General features: G+C 43.7%; 1 protein-coding gene across 1 annotated transcript in view; it reads left to right on the top strand.

Moving 5' to 3' along the window:
• Positions 1-1,401: 1,401 nt before the first annotated feature.
• Positions 1,402-27,234, top strand: part of itpr2 (inositol 1,4,5-trisphosphate receptor, type 2) — a 65,219-nt gene continuing 39,386 nt past the window's right edge. The window contains exons 1-33 of the mRNA XM_008296000.1: positions 1,402-1,855; positions 6,496-6,566; positions 6,792-6,910; positions 6,991-7,077; positions 7,903-8,061; positions 8,854-8,952; positions 9,063-9,146; positions 9,263-9,409; positions 11,278-11,373; positions 11,676-11,720; positions 14,055-14,206; positions 15,172-15,271; positions 15,360-15,520; positions 15,613-15,754; positions 15,903-16,061; positions 18,451-18,623; positions 18,840-18,959; positions 19,196-19,378; positions 19,476-19,727; positions 19,810-19,957; positions 20,104-20,251; positions 20,849-21,036; positions 22,051-22,174; positions 22,273-22,330; positions 22,406-22,571; positions 22,917-23,084; positions 23,611-23,697; positions 23,790-23,915; positions 25,506-25,628; positions 25,789-25,989; positions 26,217-26,468; positions 26,555-26,680; positions 26,859-26,987. Of these exons, the coding sequence (XP_008294222.1) occupies positions 1,764-1,855; positions 6,496-6,566; positions 6,792-6,910; positions 6,991-7,077; positions 7,903-8,061; positions 8,854-8,952; positions 9,063-9,146; positions 9,263-9,409; positions 11,278-11,373; positions 11,676-11,720; positions 14,055-14,206; positions 15,172-15,271; positions 15,360-15,520; positions 15,613-15,754; positions 15,903-16,061; positions 18,451-18,623; positions 18,840-18,959; positions 19,196-19,378; positions 19,476-19,727; positions 19,810-19,957; positions 20,104-20,251; positions 20,849-21,036; positions 22,051-22,174; positions 22,273-22,330; positions 22,406-22,571; positions 22,917-23,084; positions 23,611-23,697; positions 23,790-23,915; positions 25,506-25,628; positions 25,789-25,989; positions 26,217-26,468; positions 26,555-26,680; positions 26,859-26,987 (4,485 nt within the window). The 5' untranslated portion in view covers positions 1,402-1,763. The remainder of the gene's footprint in view (positions 1,856-6,495; positions 6,567-6,791; positions 6,911-6,990; positions 7,078-7,902; positions 8,062-8,853; positions 8,953-9,062; positions 9,147-9,262; positions 9,410-11,277; positions 11,374-11,675; positions 11,721-14,054; positions 14,207-15,171; positions 15,272-15,359; positions 15,521-15,612; positions 15,755-15,902; positions 16,062-18,450; positions 18,624-18,839; positions 18,960-19,195; positions 19,379-19,475; positions 19,728-19,809; positions 19,958-20,103; positions 20,252-20,848; positions 21,037-22,050; positions 22,175-22,272; positions 22,331-22,405; positions 22,572-22,916; positions 23,085-23,610; positions 23,698-23,789; positions 23,916-25,505; positions 25,629-25,788; positions 25,990-26,216; positions 26,469-26,554; positions 26,681-26,858; positions 26,988-27,234) is intronic.

Genomic DNA, 27,234 nt, shown 5'->3' with positions numbered 1-27,234 from the left:
CTCAGTCCGACTCATGGTTTGTGTCCAAAACCTTTTCTGTGATTTGACTAGTTTTATAGTGTTTCTGTAATTTAACAACAAAAAAGGTAAAATCTGTAAAATAACAGTAAATTGTTTAAATTTTTAAAAAAAATTACAGTTAAAAATGTTCACAAAACATTATTATTATTATCTGCAATTTACCACAAAAAGGAGAAAATCTGTAAAAACAACAATAAATTGTTCCGTTGTTTTTCTGCTAATGTTCTTTTATAATATTTAACCGTAAAATTACATTATTTTTTACTGCACATAACCTCTAAACATCACTTTTTGTGTTATATTACTACGGTAGTTCATTTAAAAAAAAAAAAAAAATATTATTTTATTCTAATTATTTTATTATTGATATTCATTTTTATTTTTAATATTTTTTATTTAAAAAATATATTAATACATATTTTAAAATACATTTTTGCTTTCTTTATATATATATATATATATTCCTCTTTGCTATTTGACCAGATCAAACAGCAAATAGGAATAAAAAAAATGCAAATCAAACAAGCGCTCGGGCTTTAAGAGGTTAAATCAGAAACAAGAACATTATTAATAATTCAAATAATCTATTTTTATTTGAAAAAAAGCATATTAAAGATTGAAAAATATGAAATTCTTTCTTTAAACCGTTATTTTACAGATTTTCCCAATTTTGCTAAATTACTGTATTTAAATCTGTTAAAAAATACAATTATTTTGCAGATATATGTCATAATTTTTTACTGTTTTCACAGTTTATTCTGTAAAATAACAGTAAGTTGTTAAAAAAAATTAAATTCACAACATTAATTTACACATTAACCACAAAAAGAGGTCAAAACTGTTTGACTGTAAAATTAAAGTACTTTTTAAAAAAACTGTATTTAAATCAGCAGATAGTATTGCCATTTCACAGATATTTAAAATTGAGATATTTCTAAAAAAAAAAAAAAAAGTAGACTAAAGATAAGTAAATATTTCATCCTTTTAAAAATTGCTATTTTAAAGATTTTCAGAATTAATTGATAAAATTCAGATTAAACAAAATTAGTTTAACTGTACTTATATCAATTTTAAATATTGTTTTACAGAGAAATACCACTTTTTTTTTTTTTTTACTATTTCAACAGTTTTCAAATGTTACAATATTCCACTGTTGTCCAATATTTGCTTCTGTGATTTTAGTTTTTAATGATGCAGTATTTCATCTTTTTAAACATATTTCCTCCATCCCAGATGTTTACATTCTGTGTTATCCATCTATCCATCTATTATCTGTCTGTTTTCTGTCTCTCTGTCATGGTTTGTGTGTTTTTTGTGCGCCTGCTCTGCATAAAAACAAAAACATGTCATTGAGCGGAATTGGCTCAGAGCCCTGACAGCAGCAGTCTCCTCCCCCTCCGTGGATGTGAAGAAGACTCTCCGCTCTGTCTGACATACAGGAAGAAGTTCAAGAAGTGTCCAAAAAAAAAAGCGCTTTCATAAAAAAAAAATCCTGCACATTTTCTTTTTCCTCTCTCTCTTTATTTTTTAATTTTCTTTTGCACTTTGGTCCATCGACTGCCGGAGCTGGCCGGACTGGAGCAGAATGTGAGCGCTGCTGCTGCCCAAACTGGAGGCGCTGTAACGTGTTGTGGATCCACTTGAGGCGAGCAGGGCAGAGCTGTGCCATTTGGTCCTAAATGGAGGAAGAAGCAGAACAAATCTGAAACGCGTCTTCGGTGTGAAACAAACAAAAAGAAAAGATGTCAGAACACAGATCCAGTTTTCTCCACATCGGAGACATTGTGTCTCTGTACGCGGAAGGCTCGGTGAACGGCTTCATCAGTACTTTGGGGTATGTTCAACTTTCTGCTCCACCACGAGTCCATTTAGGTCGATCCTCTCATCTGTCACTCTCTAAACTTACTTTCGCTTCACTTCTGACGCCGGTTGCTTGTGTTTTTCCATCTCTGTACCTTCACTTGTGAGCAGCTCATGTCCAAACTTTCTCGTGCGTTTTGCGGCCTGTCAGCGCGCAAACTGCTTCTCAGGAAATTCTTCACGTTTTACGCAAATGTACCAGGAATGCAAAGTAGCGCGTTACCCAGGTACACGAGTGGCACAGGCTGCAAGCTGGCAAGATCTTTCTTTTTTTCTGTCTTCCTGTGGGCCCCAAACTAGGGTTCAGGGACCCTGAGAAGGACATAAAGACGCGTAAAAAGGGACAGCAACATGAGGGAGGATTGAAAGGTCATTCATTTTCTGTTGGGATAAGAATGCATCTCACTCTTGTGGTTGTGCAGATCGGTTCTAGTGACTTTCCCTGACAGTCTTGTAAGAATATGAGTGAAGAAATAAAGACATTTCCTGAGTTTAGTGGTGTGATGTGCTATATTGTGTGACATCTGAGCCACATTTTGATTTTGGGAATTCAGATCAATCACTACAGGTCATTCCTTACAAGCCCGAGGCAGAGACACACACGATTAACCCGACAGGCCGTGAGATAAGTGAGGAGAAAAGAAGTTCAGAACAACCTAAAGTCAGTAACATTTCACCTGTGACGTTTGTGGAACTGCTCACAGAGGACGGTTTGGACTGCGTCACTTCAACGTGCCACTGCCAAGAAAAAGGAACTCTTTCAAGGCTGCAGCCAGTCATTCTTCAGTTTGGCTTAATATTTAAGTGTAGGTGCGATGGGAACCCGCTTTTCATGTTGTCATTCTTCACACAGCAGCGTGAAAGAAAAGTGAAAAAAAAACAACTTTGGTTTGAGTTGTAGTTCCCCCCCCCATCCAGTGCCAGGTGAAATGCCTCCGTGGTTCCGGGTGCACTCTGGCCTCTGAGCCGGCAGAACAAGTGTGGAAACATTGACTGGCCCTGAGGAATGAATCTGCCCCGCCCACGTCCTCTCCCTTTTTTTTTTCCCTCATTCTCTCTCATTCCTGTCTTTCTTCCTTAAATTCCTCCTGCGAGCGGCAACTTCGCACGAGTGGGTGAAAGACCTGTGCAGCTTTAACACTGAGAAGAGCCTCTGTTACCTGCACAGGCCTGTGATACTGCAAATGTAAGCAGCAGCAGCATGCACAAGGCCTGTACATTTCAATATGCACAGCAGCGATTGTTCACACCTACTGTTGTTGTGAAGCAAAGCGATGGAATTCTTATATTCTTAGCTTAGAGTATTTTATATAAGCTGTGCTAGAGAAGACAGGAAAGCAAAAAAAAAGCCTGCAGGAACCTCCCTGGAGCCGCCTGCCCCGTGTGAGCACAGCGTAACCTCGACTGCACAAGGCTGCCCATGCCCATGTTTGCTTAGGATAACATTAAATCAGTGAGTTCCTAAACACACCTCCCATTGCAAACACTCAAAAGCCATCTGACCTTTGAGTTTCTTATAAGGTCATGTGCTTGATCCAGAAGCATCCGTTTGGATCTCACACGTTTCCCATTAACATTCTGATTCTCTTCAGTCGGCTCGCTGTCTTGTGGATTCGTGCAGACTGAGAAAATGCATAAAACGTAATTCTCTAGAAGTTCTTAGGCTCTCCTGTGTGCGGTTATCATCCCATTGTTCGAAACCCTGTCACCAGGAGTGATATATGTGAAGTGTGTGTGACTCAATTAGACCACCGGGCGGCTTTATCAGCAGGTCCAAACATGCAATTACACACTCTGATGGTAACACACATCCACTTTTTGCACAGATGAGTCACTCCTCCGTTGCCTTTTCTTGTTCCTTCTAAAAAACGCTTAACAGACCTGCCGCTCTGCTTTTTTTTTTTTTTACATGCTTTCCTTGTGTTGTTGTCTCAGTCCACCCAACACAAGCAACAGGCTATAATTAGCTTGTCTGTCTGTGTCCGGCCTGCTGGATTTATCTTTGGTTCATGTTTAACCGAGTTACAGAGCGTCAGGCGCTGTCCAAGCCACTCTGTTTGTGCTCCGCGTAGTAGTTACTTATTTATGAGCCCCGCTGACTTTTCCAAAGAGCCTTCCTGTTTAGCCATTTAGCACTTGATAATGCTTCCTGTTGGCCTCTATTGTTTCTCATTTAGATGTAACTGCGATACGGAGTCGGAGGAAATAATACGCACCGGCGGATCGACGCTGATCGAGTGCCGTGGCATAAATAGGAAGCGGCTCGGCTTCACTTCGGCGGGAGCTGCCAGCTTTGTATGAATTGGAGGAATTGTGCTTTGCATTATGTTTCTCCTCAGTGGACGGGATGAATGGATGTGCTTGTGCACCGCGGACAGCGGCACAAAGGGGATAAATAGAATGGCATGATACGGGGCCTTTTGTGTAGAAATTCAGCATTTCAGTAGTTTGGATCTGTAAAGCTGGAAGCATCCTGCAGACAGTGATAAAGGACAAACAGACCTCCTCGAATACAGCGAACCTTTAAAGAACTGGTTCATTTGTCTGGACTTAAATATCTTTTCTCAAATTAGATGTTCTCGTCTCCTTGTCTCTGATGTTCCAGATGGCACATCAGAGTTCCTCCAGGATGAAATGACGTTTTAATTAAAAGTTTGAAGGCAGGTGTGACTTCAAACTCTTGTATTATTTGGTTTCTTGAAAGGAGAACCAACAAACGGCACCGCCTGGATGAGAGTTTAGATGGAAGCAACTGGTTCAATTACTTTGATACAATCAGAGGGTTTTCCTGCAAAGAAAAAGCAGTAAAGATAATTCACCGCTGGAGCACAGACCTGCATTAAAATAAAAGAAATCCAGCACCTTCGTGATCGCTTAAATGTTTTTGGTATTCAGTTTGTAAACCCGTTTTTGCTCCATCTGCATTGTTTTCTTCTCCAATTCTACTAAACGCTGGGCGCTCTGCCACCCCAGCTTCTTTGAGCACCTTCAGTCTCAGTTAACTCAGTGCTGGCTGCTAACACACACTGCTGACATGAATGAGCTTTAACTTGTAGGACAACGCAAAAAATGGAGATGCGTGCTGCAGAAGACCACTTTTTAGTCGTGAAAGATCTGCTGCTGGTTTAATTTACACCCCGTCTGGTTTAATAAAACGCGCTTCATGTCATCAGATGTCACTCATCTCCACCTGACCTACATGTGAAGCGATGCGACAGGTTATTCAGGTAGCTGCTTTAAATGGCTGCTCATAAAGTTGTGCACACTTGGCACGGTGCTTCAGTAATGATCTTTTCTTGTGCCAAGGTGAGAGCTGAGGCATGAGAATGTTTTCTGTTTCTCTGTCAGCAAGATTATTCTGAAACTGCCAGGATGAAGTTCATGAGATTTGGTGAAAAAACTCGATTAATTTTGGTGCAAATCTTCATCGCTTTCTTAAACACTGTGAGATGGGGTATACACATTAAATGAAACAAAGTGGTTCCATCCATCCATCTTCTTCTGCTTTATCTGGAGTCGGGTCGCGGAGGCAGCAGCCTTAGCAAAGCCGTCCAGACTTCCCGATCCGCACACGCCTCCTCCAGCTCTTCTGGGGGGAACCCTAGAGGTTCCCAGGCCAGTGGAGAGACATAATCCCTCCAGCATGTCCTGGGTCTTCCCCGAGGTCTCCTCACGGTGGGACGTGCCCGGAACACCTCCCCAGGGAGGCGTCCAGGAGGCATCCGGAAAAGATGCCCGAGCCACCTCAGCTGTCTCCTCTCGACGTGGAGGAGCAGCGGCTCTACTCTGAGCTCCTCACCGTATCTCTAAGGGAGCGCCCAGCCCCATCCTTGGTTGTCTGTCGTAATCTCGTGCTTGTTCAATGCTTCAAATGCTCATCAAAAACGTCTGACATTTAAGTTTGACCTCTTCCACATCTCTGAACCTGTCAAACTAATGTGAAGCAACTAACGAGCTGCTGGATGACACCTTCTGAATGCCCTCTAATCAACCCCGCACAGAAACCACACATGGTTTCCTCTAGTGGCAGCAGCAAACTGAGAGAACCTGACAGGGAGGCCTGCTCCTCCATTAACCAACACAGTGTTCACTATCACAGCTTTGTTTACATCTGGTTTATGTATTTTCTAGTTTTTTTATTTCTCTCTGGGGTACATGAAAACCCCTAGAAACTTGCAGGTCAGTTTAGTCCAGCTCATTTATCTCGATACAAACCAGAAGAGTGAGCAGATCTCCTCGCGTTGGCCGGGAACAGCAGAGATCAAAGCGTTGGTAAAGTGGATGAGCTCCATCCGGAAATATTCAGCATCGCTCCAGATACCGGAGGAGCTGCAGGGATAATGGATGTGATGGTGAACAGAGACAGTCAGGCTTTCTTTTCTTTTCCAGCTCAGATTTTCACCCTGCAGGTGGCTGGTCAGTGTGGTTTGGAACAGAGTATTCAAATCACTGGTTTCTGTTTTAGATTCCGCTTCATGTATTTGCATTAGACTGTGATACCACAACGAGACGACAGTTTGTTTCTGTTTTCAGATTGAGTGACGTGCTGCTTAATGGGATGATTGCATGAACGTTAATGCCTTCAGTACTAATTGATGGATTTGTTCTCTGCAGGCTGGTTGATGACAGATGTGTGGTCCAGCCTGAAGCCGGAGATCTCGCCAACCCGCCCAAAAAGTTCAGAGGTGTGTAGGGTTTTACTAAACACACACACATTCATACTGAGTGCTGTTTAACACGACACTGTGGTTTTAGTGGAGCTTTTATGTGTTTAAGTGACACCTGAGGCCTCCGACGGGCAAATAACCGTCAATATGTGGTTTCCCCGCATTAAGACCCTCGAGTGGCTCCTTGACCTCCCCTCAAACAGACTGACTCCTGTGAGCCTGAATGCTTTTCCTCCTCTGCAGATTGCCTCTTCAAGGTGTGTCCCATGAACAGATACTCGGCCCAGAAGCAGTTCTGGAAGGCAAAGCAAGGAAAACAAGGAAACAACAACACGCAAGGAGACCTGTTTAAAAAACTACAGGTACGGCCTTAACTGTTTGAACCACAGATCTTGATTTTAGGCGTTTTGAAGCGTTAACAGTCGTCTGTGTAATTCCTCAGCATGCAGCAGAACTGGAGCAGAAGCAGAACGAGTCGGAGAACAAGAAGCTCCTCGGAGAAGTCGTCAAATACAGTAACGTCATCCAGGTAGAGTCCATCTCTTCTGCAAACACACAACAGTTTGTCTTTGAGTTTTTCTTCTTAACCGAGGTTGTGTTTCATCCGGCGCCTGGCAGGGGTTTAAAAAAAGGAGTGGTAGCGTTTGGTTTGCCTTGTTTTAAAGGTTGAATTGAGAGACTACACGTTTAACTGCTGTTGCAGAACGTGTTGGAGCCACCGGCCATTGTTCTGTTGCTGCAGCAAACAAGCAATTTGTTAGGGTTGGCTTAAAACACGGGAATAATTGAAGACCTTGTTTGTTCAGTGGAATCAGGAAATGTGTTGCGTGGTTCTACAGACACCTCTGCAAATGAGGTCAACGGAGTGAAATAGTGGAGCAGCTCTTTGCTTCAAACGGGAATTCATGTAGTTGTATCTGCACCAGCGGAACAAGGCAATGTACTTCTTAAATCATTATGTTTATTGAACTATTATTTAACCACCAATTAAGATTTTTGCCTTTAAATGTATGTTGAGCGAATACAATATGACACCATGTCGCAGATTAAACTGGAGATAAAACAGTTAATTAATTAGTTATTCATCTAAGACAGCTTCTCCTTCTGATTATGTGAATAATTTTAACAATTTAAAATGTTTCCGTCCATCTGTTAGTTGGACAAAACCAGCAGGGGTTTCCGTGTACGTGCAAAACCAAACGATTAATCGAATGTTTAATAAAATAATCAGAAGACAAAAACATCCACGTATATCTGTTTCCAAAGCAGCACTTTTAATGAAGTTTTAAATCTTTTAAGTCCTTCCTCCGCCGCTGCTCTTCTCGTACTAAACATCCCGATTCTTCCGTCTCAGCTCCTGCACATCAAAAGCAACAAATACCTGACGGTGAACAAGCGTCTCCCCGCTCTGCTGGAGAAAAACGCCATGCGAGTGTCTCTGGACCCGGCCGGGAACGAGGGCTCCTGGTTCTACATCCAGCCCTTCTGGAAGCTCCGCAGCGAAGGAGATAATGTAGGTCCGCTCTCGGCTCGGCGTCACCTCGCTGCAGACGTGACGTCCCGTACACCTCCTCTCTGTCTTAAACTGTCGGTTCATTGTTTGTCCTGTTCCAGTAACATTTCTGATTTTGTCCCTCTCCTCTGGCTTTAGCATCCTATGGTTAAAGGTATTGCTCTTGATTGTGCATGGTGTTTGTGCGTTAGGTCAGACACGGGATAATCGTGGACAAAGCATGGACGCAACACCCTTTCAAATGCATGTTAGACTTTCAGGGTTGAGCTTAAACCTGTAGCCAGTTGTTGCTGTTTGTCACTGACACTGCTTCACTGTATTCAGACTTTTTTTTTTTTTTTAAATACACGGCTTCAGGAAAAAGTGTGATGAGCCACATATTTCTGGAGCCACAGTGTGCCTGTGTGTGGCTGCTTAGGATGAGAAGCAGTTGACTGTGTAGAATCTATTATGACTCGCATTAGAGTGGGTTAGAGAGCATGTTTTATGTAAGCAACAATACAATACTAGACGTATACTTTCCAGTTGTCATATATTTGTATGCTGCATTCATGTCCTCTGACTGCGGTATGAATAAACCTGTTTTCCGTGAACAGCTCATCCACTCTCTCCCATGTGAAGCCCAGCCTGTTGCTGCACCCTTGAAAAATAGAAAAAAAAAAAGGGGGATGTTTGATAAATCTCTTGCATGGATGCACTCTTATTTTCTGTTTAATCCGTTTAAAAACTGCTGGAAGTTTACAGACTCTTGTGTCTCCTGCTGCGATGTGACTCTGTGTAATTGGCCCCAAGGTGGTGGTTGGAGACAAGGTGGTGCTGATGCCAGTGAACGCCGGACAGCCGCTGCACGCCAGCAACATCGAGCTGTTGGATAACCTCGGCTGCAAAGAGGTGAGAGCGGTCCATCCGTATAAAACGTACTTCCAGGTTTCAGACACACTGTACGATACAAATCTTTAATTTCATGTCGCGTTTGTCCCCGACTCTGCTTCATGCTGCAGGTTAACGCTGTTAACTGCAACACCAGCTGGAAGGTCACCTTGTTCATGAAGTTTAGTGACTACAGGGACGACGTGTTGAAAGGAGTATGTGTGTTTTTTTTTCTCTGCACGATACTAACAGAATCACGTGTTTTTACAGTAAAATAACATGCAGCAGCGTTTATGCAGCCAGGGCCTCATGCTCTCTGTATTCTGTTCAGGGAGACGTTGTGCGGCTGTTTCATGCAGAGCAGGAGAAGTTTCTGACCTGCGATGAATACAAGAAGCAGCAGCACGTCTTTCTCAGGACCACACTGCGGCAGTCTGCCACCTCCGCCACCAGCTCCAAGGCTCTCTGGGAGATTGAGGTAAAACACAGACCGGAATGAACAATTTGTCTTTTTACGATCATGTCACTGATGCTGTTATCGCAAAAAATAACAGATTTAGGAAAGAAATTATTGTCATTCATTCATACACATCTGGATCTAGAAACTAGAGCATACTGAAATGCATACAAGCCATTAGGTAGCATAGAGCCTCCAACAATGTGCATTACTGGCAGCAGCAGCAGCTCGTAGTGACGTAGGAATCCTGTGGATAGCCTCCTGCTATTGTCCAAGTTAGGAGCTGCTCTTAGTCTTAGGAGTTTTTCTTTTTAAATAGACCCCCTGGCAGCTTTTTGGACCGGCAGCAGCCAAAAAGTAGACGAAGTGAAACTAAAATAAATGCATTTTCCTTTTTAGTAACAACCAGCCATTTGTAGACAAAGTAAAGCTAAATCTGAATCAGTCAGAATAAAACACAAGTGTTCAGTTTATAGTTTTGTCACATTTAACCTTCTGCACTGCCTGATTTTCAACTTTCTGACAGTCCTTGAACGAGTCATTGGGAAACTTAGACAAATCCAAGCTGAAAATGATGGTGTTTTATCACAAACACTGTCTTCTATCATCCATCCATCCGTTATCTACACAACACTTAATCCTCTGTAGAGTCACGGGGGGGCTGGAGTCTATCCCAGCTGACTTTAGGTGAAGGCAGGGGACATCCTGGACAGGTCGCCAGTCTATCACAGGCTGTCGTCTATCATGTCTTATTTAAAATTTTGCTAACTGTTGACTTTATTTGGTTAAAAAAAACAAAAAATCTGCACTGCTCGGTGCAACCATGAAGTCATCACTGACTCGGCCTCGAGCAAAAGCCACGTGACAAAAATTCAAGGACTTTTTGGTTGAACTGTGTTGAACTGCAGGCTGTGTGTTTACACAGAACAGATAAGAGAGGAGTTCTGGAAAAAATAAAACGTCTAAAATATCTATAGTATGTAGAGTCACCATTTTTTTTCTAGTATTTGTAGCACCTGTGTGCACTTGGAAAAATGTTTTACAAGATGATTCCAGTTTTTGTTTTTTTAAAATATTGTAAAATAAATGATCCAAGAAATTCAGCTCAGATTAGTTTATTTTCTTATGGTTTCTGGCATTATATCATTGTTCTGTGTACTTCTAGCTGTAGTTGTGATGCTTCCAGAGAGGTGCAGGACTTTATATTGTTGTATAAAATGAGCCCACAGTGAGTAAAAATGTGCCGCAGCAAAAAAAACAAAAAAACACCCGGAAACTGCTCTGGGTTGAGACGGTTAAGGATCTTGTCTCATTAATGTAGCACATAATTTCCCATTTTCTGCCCCTTTATCCTTTAGTTCCTTATAATCTCAACCATTGTACCGCTTGTTCCTCTTTATCAGCTGAATTAAAGTTCCTGTTGTCCCTCGACCGTTTGTGCCAGAATGTGCTCATGCTACCATATCAGCTGTTGCCATGTTGTTGCTCCAGTCTGACAGACTTCTGTTGTAGTTACACGTACGTGAGAGAAGGTTCTCGTTCTGACTCATCCTGACGCTGCAGCGATGAGGGAAACGGCACCGGTTTACTAAGCGGTTGAAAGTGAAGACATGCGTCCTTTGTTTCATTTGGTTTCTGTTCTAATTCTCATCATCCTTTGGCTGCTTTTAAACCAGTTGTCAGATAAACAAACTAAGCAGCCAAAAGTGCGTGCAGTGTTCAAATTCCTACACAGAAATAAACGGTGCACGAAAAGTTCCTGCCCATGATGTCACAGCAGCTGGAGGCAAGCAGAGATGACAAACACTAAACTACAGTCGAGGAAGAGACTGCATGAAAGGTGGTGTTTCTGAGTGTGTAATGCTTCTCATGTTGTGTCTTCATGGCAGGTTGTGCACTACGACCCCTGCAGGGGAGGAGCCGGCCAGTGGAACAGCCTGTTCCGCTTCAAGCACCTGGCCACTGGAAACTACCTCGCAGCTGAGGTGAGTTTCACGCCTCACATCGTGTCAAAGTTTGTGTTTTCATTTTTCCAGCAGCTCGTGTTTCATTACTCAAAGCAGCTCGCATTAACCAGCAGCTTAGTTTCATGTTGTTTTTGAGAGCATCTATTTGCAGCATGTGAGCGAGCACAGTGTGATGATGTGCTGTAGGTGGCAGTATTCCCATTGTTATGGCCACTATCACCCCTCCTGGTTGGATACCTTGGATTGGGCGATGATAATGACAGCGCTGTTATCAGAGCTTTCCAGATCTGAAGGCCACTGACTGGTCAGTTTCTCCGCAGGTGAACCCTGAATTCAAAGACAATGCGGTGGAGTCCAAAGGAGATGTAAGTCCGTCACACATTCACCTGCAAAACCCACACACACCTGGACCCAGACTGGGCCTTCACACTGACTGACTATCACGCTATCTTTTGCACTAAGTCGATCATTTAAGGCGTTTTTACATGTGTATTTTTGAACCATGCATGAGCCAGTTTGCTCTCGACTGAAAGTAAAAAACGAGTTAATGAATGGAAGGAAAAAAAAACCTGAGCGTTTTAATAAAACGAGTGATTATCTCAGTAGTTATAAATTCAAACTTCAGGCCCTTCTCTGTCTCCTCATCCTTTTGGTTATGCAACACCACCAGCTCACTTCTCTTGCACTCACAACACGCTTGTGTACACACAAACTCTGCCAAACTCCGAATCTATATCTAGACATTTCTTTCAGCTCTCAGCTACCTTGCACATTTGTATTCTGGCAATGCAAAGAGAGAGAGGCGCGCGCACACAAACTCTCCCAGCCTCGCACACTTTCTCATGCACATGCTGAATTTCAGACACACAGGGGGCTCCTTACATAACGTCTGGGTGTGGGGGTGCCCTGCGAGAGGGGATGGAGGGGAGGCAGACGTGCTGTCTGCTCTGCTCCACTCGCCTGTGCTAAGCTGGTGGGGTGAGTCACCAGCAGAGCGGAGGGGGGAGAGAGAAAGCGAGAGAGGAGGGGAGGAGTGGGAGGATAGAGAAGCTGAGGCATGGAGGCAGCTCTGGGGAGCTTCCCATTGACATGCAGGAGATAGTGGGAGAAATTAACCCTCGCCATTATCTGCTGCATCTGCACACTGTAGCTGCCTACGTACTGCAGAGCTGAGCGCGGCGCACACAGAAGTCACGGCTCTCCGGCTCTACATTTCTGTGCAATTTGATACATCATTAGTGTTGGAAGCTGTGACGGTATAGTTTAGCTCACATCCGGCTGTGGGGAATTACACAACAGTATTTATCAACAGCACGGCTCATTTGTTAATATTTACACGATTGTGCATAGAACAATGGGGCAACCTGACACGAAGCACGACCACGTTCAGCCTTTCGGTCGCATAGACGGGGTTAGATTGCTATTTTACTGATCAATTCTTGCTCCGTTTAGTCAGTTTTCTATGTGCATGTGTGGAGAATGTGAGTAAAACTGTGGCCCTGAGGCGCTGGTGTGTTTGTTAGTGAGAAAAGAAAGGGTTCACTGTTGTGCTAATCTGTGTGTCCATTAATTAATAAACAGGCAGACAATCTATGAAGAAGTTACCGTAACCCTTGATCTATCATATATAAGCTTCTACTCTATATCAAATGTTGTCTGGTTTCAGCTTCAGCATAAAAATGAGAGAATTTTCCCACTTTTTTTTCTACAGATAACTAGATAAATAGATCTTCAATGAGTCAAAGATTCTTCGCACTTTGTTAAAGCAGCTACAATCACAGTCAAGGACGTAGAGCTTGTTCTGAACATAAAGCATTTCTGGCACAAAACCGTTCTCAAAACTGTTAAAACATGCTGAAGGCTTTGAGCCGGGTAGTATACAGTACAACGAGTTCTCTGAGTAGAGTACCGCTTTATACTGTGTACAACCAAAAAGAAAGAAGTGCCTTTGTCTAGTTTCAGAAAGCTTGCTTACACGTCTGAAACGTCAAGATATCATAAGCTTTAAAGTTTAAAAATATCCATATAAACATACAGAACAAATATAGATCACTTATACGTAGCAGTAAACAACCCGGACGTTGCTCAACCTCTTCCTGGATGTGCAATCTGTCATTTCATTACTCCAAATGACTTTAGAATTATTCTGAATTACTGTTATTATCTATTTGTCTCATGGTCATTTTCATAATGGCTCAGTTTGCATATAAAATATCAGAAAACAGTGAAAAATACTCGTTCTGATAGTTAAAATCCTCCATGTTTACTCATTGCTAAAGCACTTATCACAATGTTCAAGAACCGATGAATGCTTTGAATATTTGCATAAAAAATGGTCGAAGCTTTTTTATGATTTCCCAAATATTTAATATCTGTTTTTTTATTTTATACTTGGTTGACAACAAGTTGACAGGAAGATCATTTACAGAATAATAATAATAGCTGCTTTCTGTACTTGTCCCAAGTTTGGTCGGTGGACACGCTTTGTGCGAAGAGGCTCTGCAAACGTCTTTCTTGTATAAACTTGAATGTGTGCTGAACCACTAGTGTTGTGTGTTGTGTGTTTAAAGATTGTTGGGACAGAATACACTCCGCTCTGTGAGTATTGATAAATGACTTATCTGTCTGTGCCACATAAGCCTTCAGACCGCGCACTCTCATTTCTGCTTCCTCTGTGTGTGTGTGTGTGTGTGCAACAGAACGACTTGGACACGGTGTTCTCCAAGAGGAAGCATCAAGCAGCAGAGAAGATTGCTTTCACCCTGGTTTCTGTTCCCCATGGGAATGACATCGCCTCTCTGTTTGAGCTGGACGCCACCACTCTGCAGCGGGCCGACTGTCTCGTGCCCAGGTCAGCCGCTCACGCTGGGACCACACCAGCAAAACCAATCTGCTCTAGTTGTACGCACTTAAATTTGTTTTTCACTGGAGTTCACAGCACAGAGCTCAGCAGAGAGTATGAGATTACAAACCGTCCCCTTTTGTGAGATTCTTGTTAGTGTGTTTTGGGAGTCTGAAATACAGCGATCAGCCACAACATTAAAACCACTGACAGGTGAATGAAATCAGTCACCTTCTCACATCTTGTTCTTGTTCATGTGGGGCCTACTTTGATGCATACAATCCAGTTTAACAACAACAGTCTCCTCTAGCAGGACAGTTTATTCAGCCAAACTGCTCAGGAAGGGCTTGAGAAACACGACCAAGAGCCCACTGCCTCCAAACTCTTCATATGCTAATGCAATTGAGCATTCATGTATGCACAATTATCCACTTCCAAACACTACAGGACACCACCAGAGGTCCCGTGTCCAGGCCCTGACTAGCTGTTTTGGCACCATGAGGGTGACCTACACAACATTAGGCAGGTTTTAATTTGTGGCGAAATTAGTGAATACTGACTCTTTCATACTGGATAATTTCTCAAACAAGTGAAACTATCCATCCATCCATCCATCCATCCATCCATCCATCCATCCATTCATTATCTATACACCGCTTAATCCCAAGTGAAACTAAGTCATTACAAGTTTTTGGAATTCACCCTGATTGGGAAACAAATTCAGTTGCACGGAATAACTCTCAAGAACACTAAAATCACGAGGCGTTATCTTCAGGGGACTATGAGTTTTTCTTTTTGCAGAATTTTTATGACATTCTGACTCTGGCATCCCTAAAGCCATGTTGTAATGTGGCTAAAACATACATGAAGATATGAGGCTAATTTCTCACCAAGGTGCGTCATTATACGTAACAGCAAAAAGATCACAAAATCAGCCTTTTCTGCTCTAAATAATTTGTTGCATCCTTTTTCAGAAACTCCTATGTGAGGCTTCGACACCTGTGCACCAACACCTGGGTGACCAGCACCAACGTCCCCATCGACGCAGAGGAGGAGCGTCCGGTTATGCTCAAGGTCTGCACTGATGTCCACACACGCAGACAATAAAGTGAGACAATCACAGAAAACACAACTTGTGCATTTCTTTTGTTTGCCGCCACAGATTGGCACCTGTCCCACCAAAGAGGACAAAGAGGCTTTTGCCATCGTGTCTGTTCCCCTGTCGGAAGTCAGAGACTTGGACTTTGCTAACGATGCCAGCAAGGTCTTGGAGTCGACCGTGAGGAAGCTTCAGCATGCCAACATCGCTCAGAACGAGAGGAGGTACGGCAGAAAGAACACAAACGGAGGTGGCGCAGGATGATGTGCATATGCTATTGTTTGATTTATGTTTCACCTTCATGTGTATATTTCAGGTTTGTGACTAAGCTTCTGGAGGACCTGGTTTTCTTTGTGTGTGTGGTACCAAACAACGGACAGGATGTTCTGTCTGTGGTCACCTCCAAACCCAACCGGGAGAGGCAGAAACTCATGAGGGAACAAAACATTCTGGCTCAGGTCAGCACGAGTAGGAAACTCACACACACACTTCTCACAACGAATGCTGATCGGTCAGGTGTAACAGGGTCGCATCTTATTTCCTTTAGCAGCACACTCCCCTGCTATAGATGCTCATCTCGATGCATGTGGGTTTTCTGTTCTCCAGATATTCGGCATCCTGCAGGCTCCGTTTGCAGAAAGCCCCGATGGTCCGATGCTGAGGCTGGAGGATTTGGGAGACCAGCGCTATGCTCACTTCAAGTACATGTTGAGACTCTGCTACAGGGTGCTGCGACACTCCCAGCAGGACTATCGCAAGAACCAGGCAAGCCAGCAGCCTCCACACAAGTCTGATATCGAATGTTCATTGAGTTGTCATCAGGCTCATTAGCAGCAAGATGTGAGGTAATTAAGGACACAGGTGGCTTTTGACTGGAATCAGTATAGATCCTGCCAGACGGTCTGGAAAAATCTATTGGGGGCCCAACTGCTGTAATAATGCCTCTAATGGAGAAGCTAAAGTGGTGCTCGAACAGACTTTTAATTGACTTAGTGGATCAGCAGAAATATTTCATGACAAGTGCGATGATGAAAGAGTGCTCTTGTACTGTTTAATTGGGAAATGGCACATCTTCTTGCACAAATGGAAAGGTTTTATTTGTAAGGACTAAAATGCACCCGTTCTCGGCTGTAAACAAGAAGCGCTCGTGGCTTCTGCTGTCTGCTTGGTCAGTAGTCGATTAATCGATTAGCTGTCAGACTATTATATGTACAGACTATTCTGATAGTTGATTAACCAGTTTGAGTCTTTTTTTCTGCTTTCTTTGCTCTTCTGTTGCTGTCAACTGAATATCTGTGGGTTGAGGACTTTATTCTGGGCTTTTGGAGACACCGATAGACATTTTTCACCAATTTCTAATATTTCACACCTCAAACAACTATTCGATTAATCGAGAAAATAATCCACAAGCTACTAGTTGTTAGCCATTCCATTAACTTTAGATAGATTCTTGTGCACAACTGGTTCTACAGAGTCATTAAACTGCTGCCACCAATAAACACTGTGTGGTTTAAAACAATAGAGTAGAACAAGAAGTGGCGACTTGATACCTTCCTAAAAGACGCATTTGTCGCGTTTAGTCTTCTGCTTTTCATCGTTTTATTCTCATTTTGTTCAGTCGCAGTAAGGTTAGCTAATAATTATCTCATTAGAGCAACAGGTAGGCCAGTTAATTATTACATAATTACCTGTTTGCAATTATTTCAGCTGACTGCAGGCATTTTTCATAATCATTAGAACTGTTTCCATTCACCTGTATGAAAACAGCTGCATGAAGCTGACAGAAATATCATTTCAGTCACTGTTTCCACGTCATTTTCCACCTTTAGTGCCCTTCTGCTCTGGTTTCATGGTACCAACTCTTTATTCCAAGACATTTCATCTTTAATATTTACCTTACTGCTTTTAGATGAGCATCCATTGACATTAAAGTCACTGATTTAGTTGCGAAGCCAAACACCGCAGCGCCACCGTCCGCACATTTTGGTTTCACGCCAAGTGAAACTAGAGAGCCCAGTACACAATGTGTACAGATTCGCAGCAAAACTGTGGCGTTCAAAGGCGTTAATACCCCGAAATATAAAACTGGCTGAGGTATAAAATGAAAAAAGGATACAAACACAATTAGTTGTGTGTACAGTTTAATAATTGAGAAAGCACCAGGCAACAGGTTCACATCAAAACATTTTGACATCACTGATATTCACTTTCATGGCCGAGTGGGAACGAATAAAAATTCTGTTGTGAGAAAAACGCCTTTACTAACCAAAGAAAATAACAAATGCATGAAGGCGTTCAATTTAACATCATTCCACAATTACTTCTTCCATCCATCCATTATCTGTACACTGCTTAATCCTCACTAGGGTCATTTTGAGCTGGAGTCTATCCCAGCTGACTCAGGGTGAAGACAGGAGACACCTGGACAGGTCACCAGTCTATCACAGGGCCACATTTAGAGACAGACAACCAAGCACACTCACATTCACACCTACGGACAATTTAGAATCACCAATTAACCTCAACATGTTGTGGGAGGAAGCCGGAGAACCCGGAGAGAACCCACGCTGCACGGGGAGAACATGTAAACTCCACGCATAAAGATTCCGGTGCCCCAACCGGGATGCGAACCGGTGACCTTCTTGCTGTGAGGCAACAGTGCTAACCAACTGCTCCACCCTGCAGCCCACAATTACTTCTTGTCCATGTTTATCGAGCACAATGTCGAAAAACTTGCATATTGCACCTTTAAAAGCATGTCGATGTTGTCTTATTTCTGGTTTTCATTTCATTACAAGTTCAATATTTTGAGGTTGTTGACCGATGGACAAGTAAACCATGCAAATGTGCGACCTCACGTAGACTTTGTTAAGTTTTAAGTGTGTTTGTCACTATTTTTGGTGCTTTAATTAAAAAAATAATGGTCTGTAGAATCGACTTTAAATCCTTGATGACAACATCCTCCAGCTGCAGCTCTTGAACGACCAAAAATAGCTAATAAATAATAACATACTGTGGATGTGACAGACAACTCTCAAGGGTAACTTTATACTATCTCATTCAACAATTTCTCACTAAAGGTATATTTTTTCGTCTTAACTTCCCCTCGCTGCCATGTGTGTTTTCAATGTTTTTTTTCTCCTTTGCCTTGTAGGAATATATCGCCAAAAACTTCTCAATCATGCAGTCTCAGATTGGGTATGAGATTCTGGCTGAGGACACAATCACTGCCCTGCTGCACAACAACCGCAAGCTGCTGGAGAAACACATCACAGCCAAAGAGATCGAGACCTTTGTCAGACTGCTGAGGCGCAACAGAGAACCCAGGTCAGACACCTCCCAGAGAAAGGACGATCAGGGGAAAGTCTGATATCATGCATGAAAAATAAACATAATCTTGTTCGATGCTACCTCTCAACAATCCATTTTCTGCTTGCACCTTGATGCCATATTTTGAATGCATTACCATAAACACAAATGTATACTTCCACAAGCTTTGTTTGTTGAGCATTGTAAAAATTCACGTCTGGCCGACTCGTTCAGGTTCCTGGATTATCTGTCTGATCTCTGCGTGTCCAACAAGACCGCCATCCCCGTCACCCAGGAGCTTATCTGCAAATTTATGCTGAATCCCACCAACGCCGATATCCTCATCCAGACCAAGTGAGTCACACCCTGCGTTATCTATATTTAAAACACCCTGACTGATCCCGTCATATTTCAGCTGTTCATTTTTAAACATGCTTAAACATGCACGTACTCCCCACGGCATGTGAGAGCGCCGTTTCCTCCAGCCTCTTGTGAAATAGATATTTTCAGCAGCTCTACATCAGGGTGTAATGTGCGCAATTTTTCTAGCAGCTGGTCACACTCTCTCTTTCCTCCCCCCCCAATTTTAGACTTATCTCCAACACGGAGACCAACCTGGAGTCCTCTATGCTTCAGGAGGAAGGGGAGGAGGAGGAGGTTTGGCTCTACTGGATTGACAGCCACAAGGAGCCTCATGGCAAGTCCATCCGCCACCTGGCCCAGGACGCAAAGGGCAACCACAAGATGGATGCGGACATCATCACCTACTACAGGTGATGGAGGCACACTTGCTTAATGTGCTGAAGCTCCCCAGTAACATAAAAGCTCAGCCAACATTGTTCCCCTCTTTCCTCTCGACCTCCTCTGCAGGTACCAGCTCAACCTGTTTGCTAAGATGTGTCTGGACCGTCAGTACCTTGCCATCAACCAGATCTCCAGTCCGCTGCCGGTGGATCTCATCCTGCGCTGCATGTTCGACGACTGCCTGCCCTACAACCTCCGAGCCTCCTTCTGCCGCCTCATGCTGCACATGCACGTGGACCGCGACCCCCAGGAGTCCGTGGTTCCCGTGCGATACGCCCGCCTCTGGACCGAGATCCCCTCCAAGATCACCATCAACGAGTGAGCGTCTGCGTGTGAGGTCGCGTTACGTGCGAGCAGGTTTTGTGAGTCGAACACATGCAGATTTTGACTGTTTCCTCAGGTTTGAGTATGAGTCAACCGACAGCTCGAGAGAGGAGATGAAGAGGAAGTTTGCCGCCACCATGGAGTTTGTTGAAGAATATCTGAAGGATGTGGTCAGCCAGCCCTTTCCGTTTGGGGATAAAGATAAGAATGAGCTCACACTAGAGGTAAAATAAACTCAATGGGCACTCACATTTTCCAATCATGATATGAGCACCTTGAGGTTATTTTTGTTTCTTAGATTGGGCTTCATCTACGTTTCTTTTGATTTGCTGTTTCAGAGCCTAATAATAATGAACTGCGTGTCTTGCAGGTGGTGAATCTGGCCCGAAACCTGGTTTACTTTGGTTTCTATAGGTTTAGTGAGTTGCTGCGTCTCACACGCACCCTGCTGGCCATCCTGGATATTGTCCAGCACCCACTCACCTTCATGAACAAGCTCAACAAGAGCCCAGAGGCTGGTCAGTGTTGGTTCCAAATTATACTGCGTTTTCATCTTTTTAAAAAAATGGATTTGAGTCTAAAATTGAGTTGTCTTCATTATGGTGTAGCTCGGAAATATGCATGCAGAGGGAAAGGCTATGCAAAAAGCATTAACTTCAGCTGTGAGAATAATGGAGACTTCTTGTTAAAAGAATGTTGTTGTTTTTTTTGAAGAAAGGATCAGATAAAGACAAAGGCAACGGAACCAAAACACGAGCTTTGAGTAATGTACCTACTTAGATTTGAGGTAATAGATTGTTTTCTGAGGATCAAAAAAAAGAAAGGAAAGATCGATCTCCTCTTACGCTGCAAATGTTTTTCTGGAAATGTTTAATCTTAGTGGACAAAGTAGTAAATGAAAAGGCTATATATGTTTAATGGACCGAAAACAATAAGTGATTTATTTCTGTTTAGCTGGAAAAAAAAAAAAAAAGTTCTGTTCCATTCAGCGTTTGATTTCCTCAGGGCATTTCTTTTGGCTGCTAGTCAAAGTTTCGCAAGCTGCAAACGGATACAAATGATGCGTTCACACACAGACGCGATGAAAAATGTGAGAACGCTAATGTTTTCTTTAGGCAACAACGTCCTGCGAACCATCCACGGCGTTGGAGAAATGATGACTCAGATGGTGATGAGTCGAGGCGTGCCGCACAGCCTCCCGGACGCGCCGCCCTCCCTGCGCTACGGGAAAGGACACTTCCTGCCGGACAACGAGGACGTCATGGTGATGGACACCAAGCTGAAGATCATCGAGATCCTGCAGGTACGCACCACTGCAAAGCTGTTTTCCCACATTTTTTTTAAAACCAGTGAACAGGCATGAACATACAGCAGGTATCAAAAAGGAAACAAATAAACAAACAAGCAAACTGAGATTTAAAAAAATAGTTAAAAAAAACAACAACACAAACAAACAAACAAGACATCCACCTCCCTACACCACCAGGGTGTCATTGTTTCTCAAATTGACTGGAACAGCGTTGACCTAATCGAGCAAAGTCCAGAATAGAATGGGTCCATAATGTCCACATTGTCCAGGATAGGTCCACCCATCCATCCATCCATCCATCCATCCACCCACCCATCCATCCATCCACCCATCCACCCACCCATCCACCCATCCATCCATCCATCCATCCATCCACCGCTTAATCCTCACTCGGGTCATGGGGGGCTGGAGTCTATCCCAGCTGACTCAGGGTGAAGGCAGGGGACACTCTGGACAGGTCTCCAGTCTATCACAGGGCTACACTTAGAGACAGACAACCAAGCACACTCACATTCACCCCTACAGACAATTTAGAATCACCAATTAACCTCAGCATGTTTTTGGACTGTGTGGGAGGAAGCCGGAGAACCCGGAGAGAACCCACGCTGCACGGGCAGAACATGCAAACGCCACACAGAAAGATCCCGGGTGTCCTCACCGGGACGCGAACTGGTGACCTTCTAGCTGCGAGGCGACGGTGATAACCACCAATCCACCTTGCAGCTCCAGGATAGGTTGCCATATCTTAATAAATCTTAAGTCAGCTTTTCCAGAGGTAGTATTCTCAGTACCTCCTTATACCAGTCCTCCACAGTAGGGCTGTCCTTTGATATCCAGAATTTGATAATTGTCTTTCTTGCTATTTGAATCAGTTTAGCATCATATTTGTCCCGAGCAGCGTCCACTTTTGCTGCCAAAATGCACTGAAAGTTAGAAAGTCTAGCTGTATTTCTACTCTTTTTTTTGCCTGTTTGATTAATTTTTGTTTCCTTTCTGTTTCCCCGTCAGTTCATCCTGAGTGTGAGGTTGGATTACAGGATCACCTACTTATTGTCCATCTACAAAAAAGAGTTTGGGGAAAAAACCATTAATGACAGCACTGCTTCTCTGGCTGAAATGCCCCTGATGACACGTGAGACTCTTTTTCTGACGTCATGCAGCTGCTGAAGACTTGTTAATAACTGCAACCTGCAAGACGTAACTCACCTGGTTATTTTATGTCGTCTTTAGCTCCTGAACCGGACATCGATGAGATCGCAACCAAAGCGGAGAGCATGTTTGCAGGAAGGTAGGTGAAGCCGTCATTGACTCCAGGTGTCTTAACACATCTGGAACACTCACGCAAAGAAACTTCTGATTTCAGCTCAGAGTTGAGCGCGGTGGAGCTGGACGACGAGGGCGGCCGGACGTTTTTGCGGGTTCTGATCCATCTCATCATGCAAGATTACCCCCCGCTGGTGTCTGGCTCATTGCAGCTCATCTTCAAACACTTCAGCCAGAGAGCCGAGGTGCTGCAGGCCTTTAAACAGGTAGCGACGCCGCACTTGCACTTGACACTCGGTGAGCTGGAACGCCCGTGACATTAGACACTTCCGGAGTTAAGTGATTTTTTTGGTCCCGTTTGATGTAATCGGTTTGGATTAGGAGGATTTCTCCAAAGAGCCAACTGTTGTAAAGTGCCTCACTAAGAGATTCCTCAGCTGGAATGAAAAACTGCACAAGTTCTCATTTTAGCAACGCGCTGACTTTCGCAAAGTGGTGCACAGAGACTTCTTGGCAGCGATTTTCTTTCACATGCATTTGTTCTTTTAATAAATCTACGTCTGGTTTATTTTTCATCCGCTGTGCTTGTACGTTTGTTTTGTTTGTTTCAGGTCCAGCTGCTTGTGTCAGAGCAGGATGTGGAGAACTACAAGCAGATCAAGGCCGACCTGGACCAGCTGCGTCTGACTGTAGAGAAGTCGGAGCTGTGGGTGGAGAAGAGCGGAGTGTACAGCGGCGAAGACCTCGGGGTCAGACAGGCCAAAGAGCCCAACATCGAGGTGCCGCGCCGTCGCTTAGAAACATCTAGAAGCAGCATCTGAATGCAAAGTTTCACATTTGAGTTTTTCAGTATGGTATTTACAGCTCTGCAGGCAGTTACTATGTTTGTGTGAAACGTCCCATCAGTCATTCTGCTGCTCTGTAAATGGCTTCTTTGTTTGTTGTTATTGTTCATCAAAGCTGATTGAAAGCACTCACTGCAAACGGGTTTGTTAGTTTAGCACTTAGGAATAATGAATAATAATGTCTGACAGAACGAGAACCTGCATCGTTTTTTTTATTATTATTTATCAGGGCTGTAACATGAAGTGTCTTTATTTCATTGTTGTTATAATAACTCAAAGATGAGGATCAGTGCAGGAGCTCTTCTAACCACACTTTAATGCCTCGGAGTTAGAGCCTTAATGTACACAGGGTGCCGCTTCAGTTGTCAAAACCTGTTAATTTTTCTCTCTTAAATCACGGTTTTCTAAGTGGATTTTTAGAGTAAACTTTTGGTCTTTCTTCATCCGTGTGTCTTCTCAGGAGGTTGTCCTGAGCCCGGTGCAGGATGGCGATAATAAACCTCAGATCGACAGTAACAAGGCAAACAACTACAACATTGTCAAAGAGGTGAGCTACTCGTCTTAACTTTCAGACTTCACTTGTTAAATGTCTTTTTCATCGTCGCGTGTCCATAAAAGATTTGTGTGTCTCATCTTTAGATCCTCCTGCGGCTCAGTAAGATGTGTTATCCCAACAAGAAGAGTCGACTGCAGCTGCAGAGGCTGCTGAAGAACATGGGAGCTCATACTGTGGTGCTGGACCTGCTGCAGATCCCCTATGAGAAGGTGAGAAACACACACAACACGCAATTGAATGACCTTCAAATTCAATATGAAAAAAAACCATAAAAACATCCCCAGACTCAGCCAGTAGCGGCTCCACAGCTATGAGGCCACAATGATCAACCTCAGGTATGAGTTAGAGACGTCTGGGAGAATTATGAATCGCAATAAGTTGTCTTGTCTCCATCATCAGCTTTGAATAACTCAAGCAAGAACTGACATTTTTACTTCGTCTGACTCACCTGATGTAGGCATTCTCCTCCCCCTTTGCTATCTCTGTGTTACCAAAATCTTCTTCACGACAACAACGTCTGAGCAGCAACCCACACACTGAAAGTTTTACCAAGCATTTGGATGATTTTGCTATTTTTTTCCGAGAATTTGCAATTTTAACGTGCAAATGTTCCCCCAGTGTGATCCCCGTCACTATTTTGAGGGATCACTGTATTCATCACTTAGCTTGGGGTTGGTTTATCCATCCATCCATTATCTATAATCCTCATTAGGGTCGTGGGGGGCTGGAGTCTATCCCAGCTGACTCAGGCTGAAGGCAGAGGACACCCTGGACAGGTCACCAGTCTATCACAGGGCTACACTTAGAGACAGACAACCAAGCACAATCACATTCACACCTACGGACAATTTAGAATCACCAATTAACCTCAACATGTGTTTGGACTGTGTGGGAGGAAGCTGGAGAACCCGGAGAGAACCCACGCTGCATGGGGAGAACATGCAAACTCCACACAGAAAGATCCTAGGTGTCCTCACCGGGATGTGAACCGGCGACCTTCTAGCTGCGAGGCGACGGTGCTAACCACCGATCCACCTTGCCACACTAGGAGAATTATGAAATGCAATAAGTTGTCTTGTCTCCATCATCACATTTGAATAACTCAAGCAAGAACTGACATTTTTACTTCATCTGACTCACCTGATGTAGGCATTCTCCTCCCCCTTTGCTATCTCTGTGTTACCAAAATCTTCTTCACGACAACAACGTCTGAGCAGCAACCCACACACTGAAAGTTTTACCAAGCATTTGGATGATTTTGCTATTTTTTTCCGAGAATTTGCAATTTTAACGTGCAAATGTTCCCCCAGTGTGATCCCCCGTCACTATTTTGAGGGATCACTGCATTCATCACTTAGCTTGGGGTTTGGTTTAAAGAAAGACAAACAAGCCAGAGTAGTTTTATTCTCCTGTAGCAGAATGTAGGTAGTGAGGTGCCAGATTGTGTTGCAGAATAATCTGACTGTGCAAGATTAACTTCAGCCGAATTAAAAGTGTAAAATAAGATCGTATGTAACACCCTGATTACGAGTCAGTAAACACTGACATTATTAAACCTACTACAAAAATTCAAATTTGAAGCTCAAGGAAAAAAAACTCAACAATGCTGCATCCATTTCTTTCATAGTCGTACTAGACTGATCTTCACTGAATGTGTCTCACACACAACAGACTCAAATCCTGGTCTTGATACTGAGACCTTCAGGGTGAATGAAGTCTTAATTTTGTATGCAGCAGAGGATGTTTTCCCATCTGATGCTCTCATTGTCTTCTATTTGTTTGGCTGTATCCCTTCACAGAGCGACGAGAAGATGAATGAAATCATGACCCTGGCGCATGCGTTTCTGCAGAACTTCTGCAGAGGAAACCCTCAGAATCAAGTCCTACTACATAAACACCTGAACCTCTTCCTCACTCCAGGGGTGCGTTGATGTGACTTTTCCCTTTGCCACACTCGCTTTTCAAAGACGTCCTCTTTCTAGTAGAGCGCACAGTAGCATCAGCCTTCAGTTTTATTTTTACTGCTTTTGATGTGGAGATTATCACCTTCCAAAAGAATCACGCTTCCCTGTTTGTCACCAGTTGCTAGAAGCCGAGACGATGCGTCACATCTTCATGAACAACTACCAGCTGTGCAACGAGATCAGCGACCGCGTGGTCCACCACTTCGTCCACTGCATCGAGACACACGGGAGGCACGTTCAGTATCTCAGGTTCTTGCAGACCATTGTGAAAGCCGACGGGAAGTATGTGAAGAAATGCCAGGACAAAGTCATGACCGAGGTGAGAGTGTTCTTCTCATTTTACACCGAACGGCGTTGATATTTATGAGTTGATGGATAGTGTAGGAACGTGTAATGATGCAGCCATTAATCCAAGTGTTTGCCTGAAGAACTTAGTTTCCAGTGGTTATTCATGTCTTCATATTTATGTTTAAAACAACGCCATTATTCTCATTTTTGTCCACATTGTTCCCCCTTTAAACCTCATTTATCTGGGTTTGTGTCCAGCTGGTGAACGGCGGCGAGGACGTGCTGATCTTCTACAACGACCGCTCGTCCTTCTCGGTGTTGCTGCAGATGATGGGCTCTGAGCGCGAGCGGACGGACGAAGACGGCGCTCTGGCGTATCACAACACGCTGGTGGAGCTGCTGGCCGCCTGCACTGAGGGCAAGAACGTCTACACCGAGCTGAAGTGCAACTCCCTGCTGCCGCTGGACGACATCGTCAAAGTCGTCACTGACGTTAACTGCATACCCGAGGTAGCGGCCCCGATAGTTTTGCTGTTTTACTGTTTTTTAATAGCATTTTTGAATTGAACTCTGTAAGTAATCTTCATATTTTCCAGGTGAAAACTGCGTACGTGAACTTTGTGAACCACTGCTACGTGGACACAGAGGTAGAAATGAAGGAGATCTACACCTCCTCCCATATTTGGAGGCTCTTTGACAACTTCCTGGTGGACATGTCCAGAGTAAGGCTCTGTCACATCCAAAGGTCACACATGCAGCCCTTATTCTCTCCTAATGAGGGAGTGTAGGTGTCAAGAGATATATGAAGGCTTACTTATGAGAGGAAATGATACAGATGTGGTGTGAAGAGAGACTTGTTCAGAGCCTTTTCTCATATTTTATTTTATTTTTATATTTAAGGTGTGCAACACTACCACTGACCGTAACCATGCCGACCTGGCCCTGGAGAAGTACGTGACGGAGACGGTGATGGCCATTGTGAAGGGCTTCTTCAGCTCGCCGTTCTCCGTCAACCACTCCAACCTGCAGGTATTTACTCGTCACCTCTGACAAACAGGCGAGGTGCGCCACAATGCCGAAAATGTGCTCGTTCAGCACATGTTCGGCTCCTTTGCCAACTTTTGGCTGCTTTACAGAACAAACATTCAGCAGCAGATTGCCTCCTTCACCGCGCTTCCACACGGGACCTTCATGTTTCTTTGCACATATTTGAACCGGGAGCAGCTGCTTGATGTGTTTTCTGCTCTCTGTAATAGTGTAAAAAATACCCCCTGCT

Source organism: Stegastes partitus, unplaced genomic scaffold, assembly GCF_000690725.1.
Source record: "Stegastes partitus isolate 25-593 unplaced genomic scaffold, Stegastes_partitus-1.0.2 Scaffold1093, whole genome shotgun sequence".
Taxonomy (NCBI): domain Eukaryota; kingdom Metazoa; phylum Chordata; class Actinopteri; family Pomacentridae; genus Stegastes; species Stegastes partitus.
The sequence above is the reverse complement of the archived record's forward strand: the minus strand, read 5'-3'. Positions and strand labels throughout refer to the sequence as shown.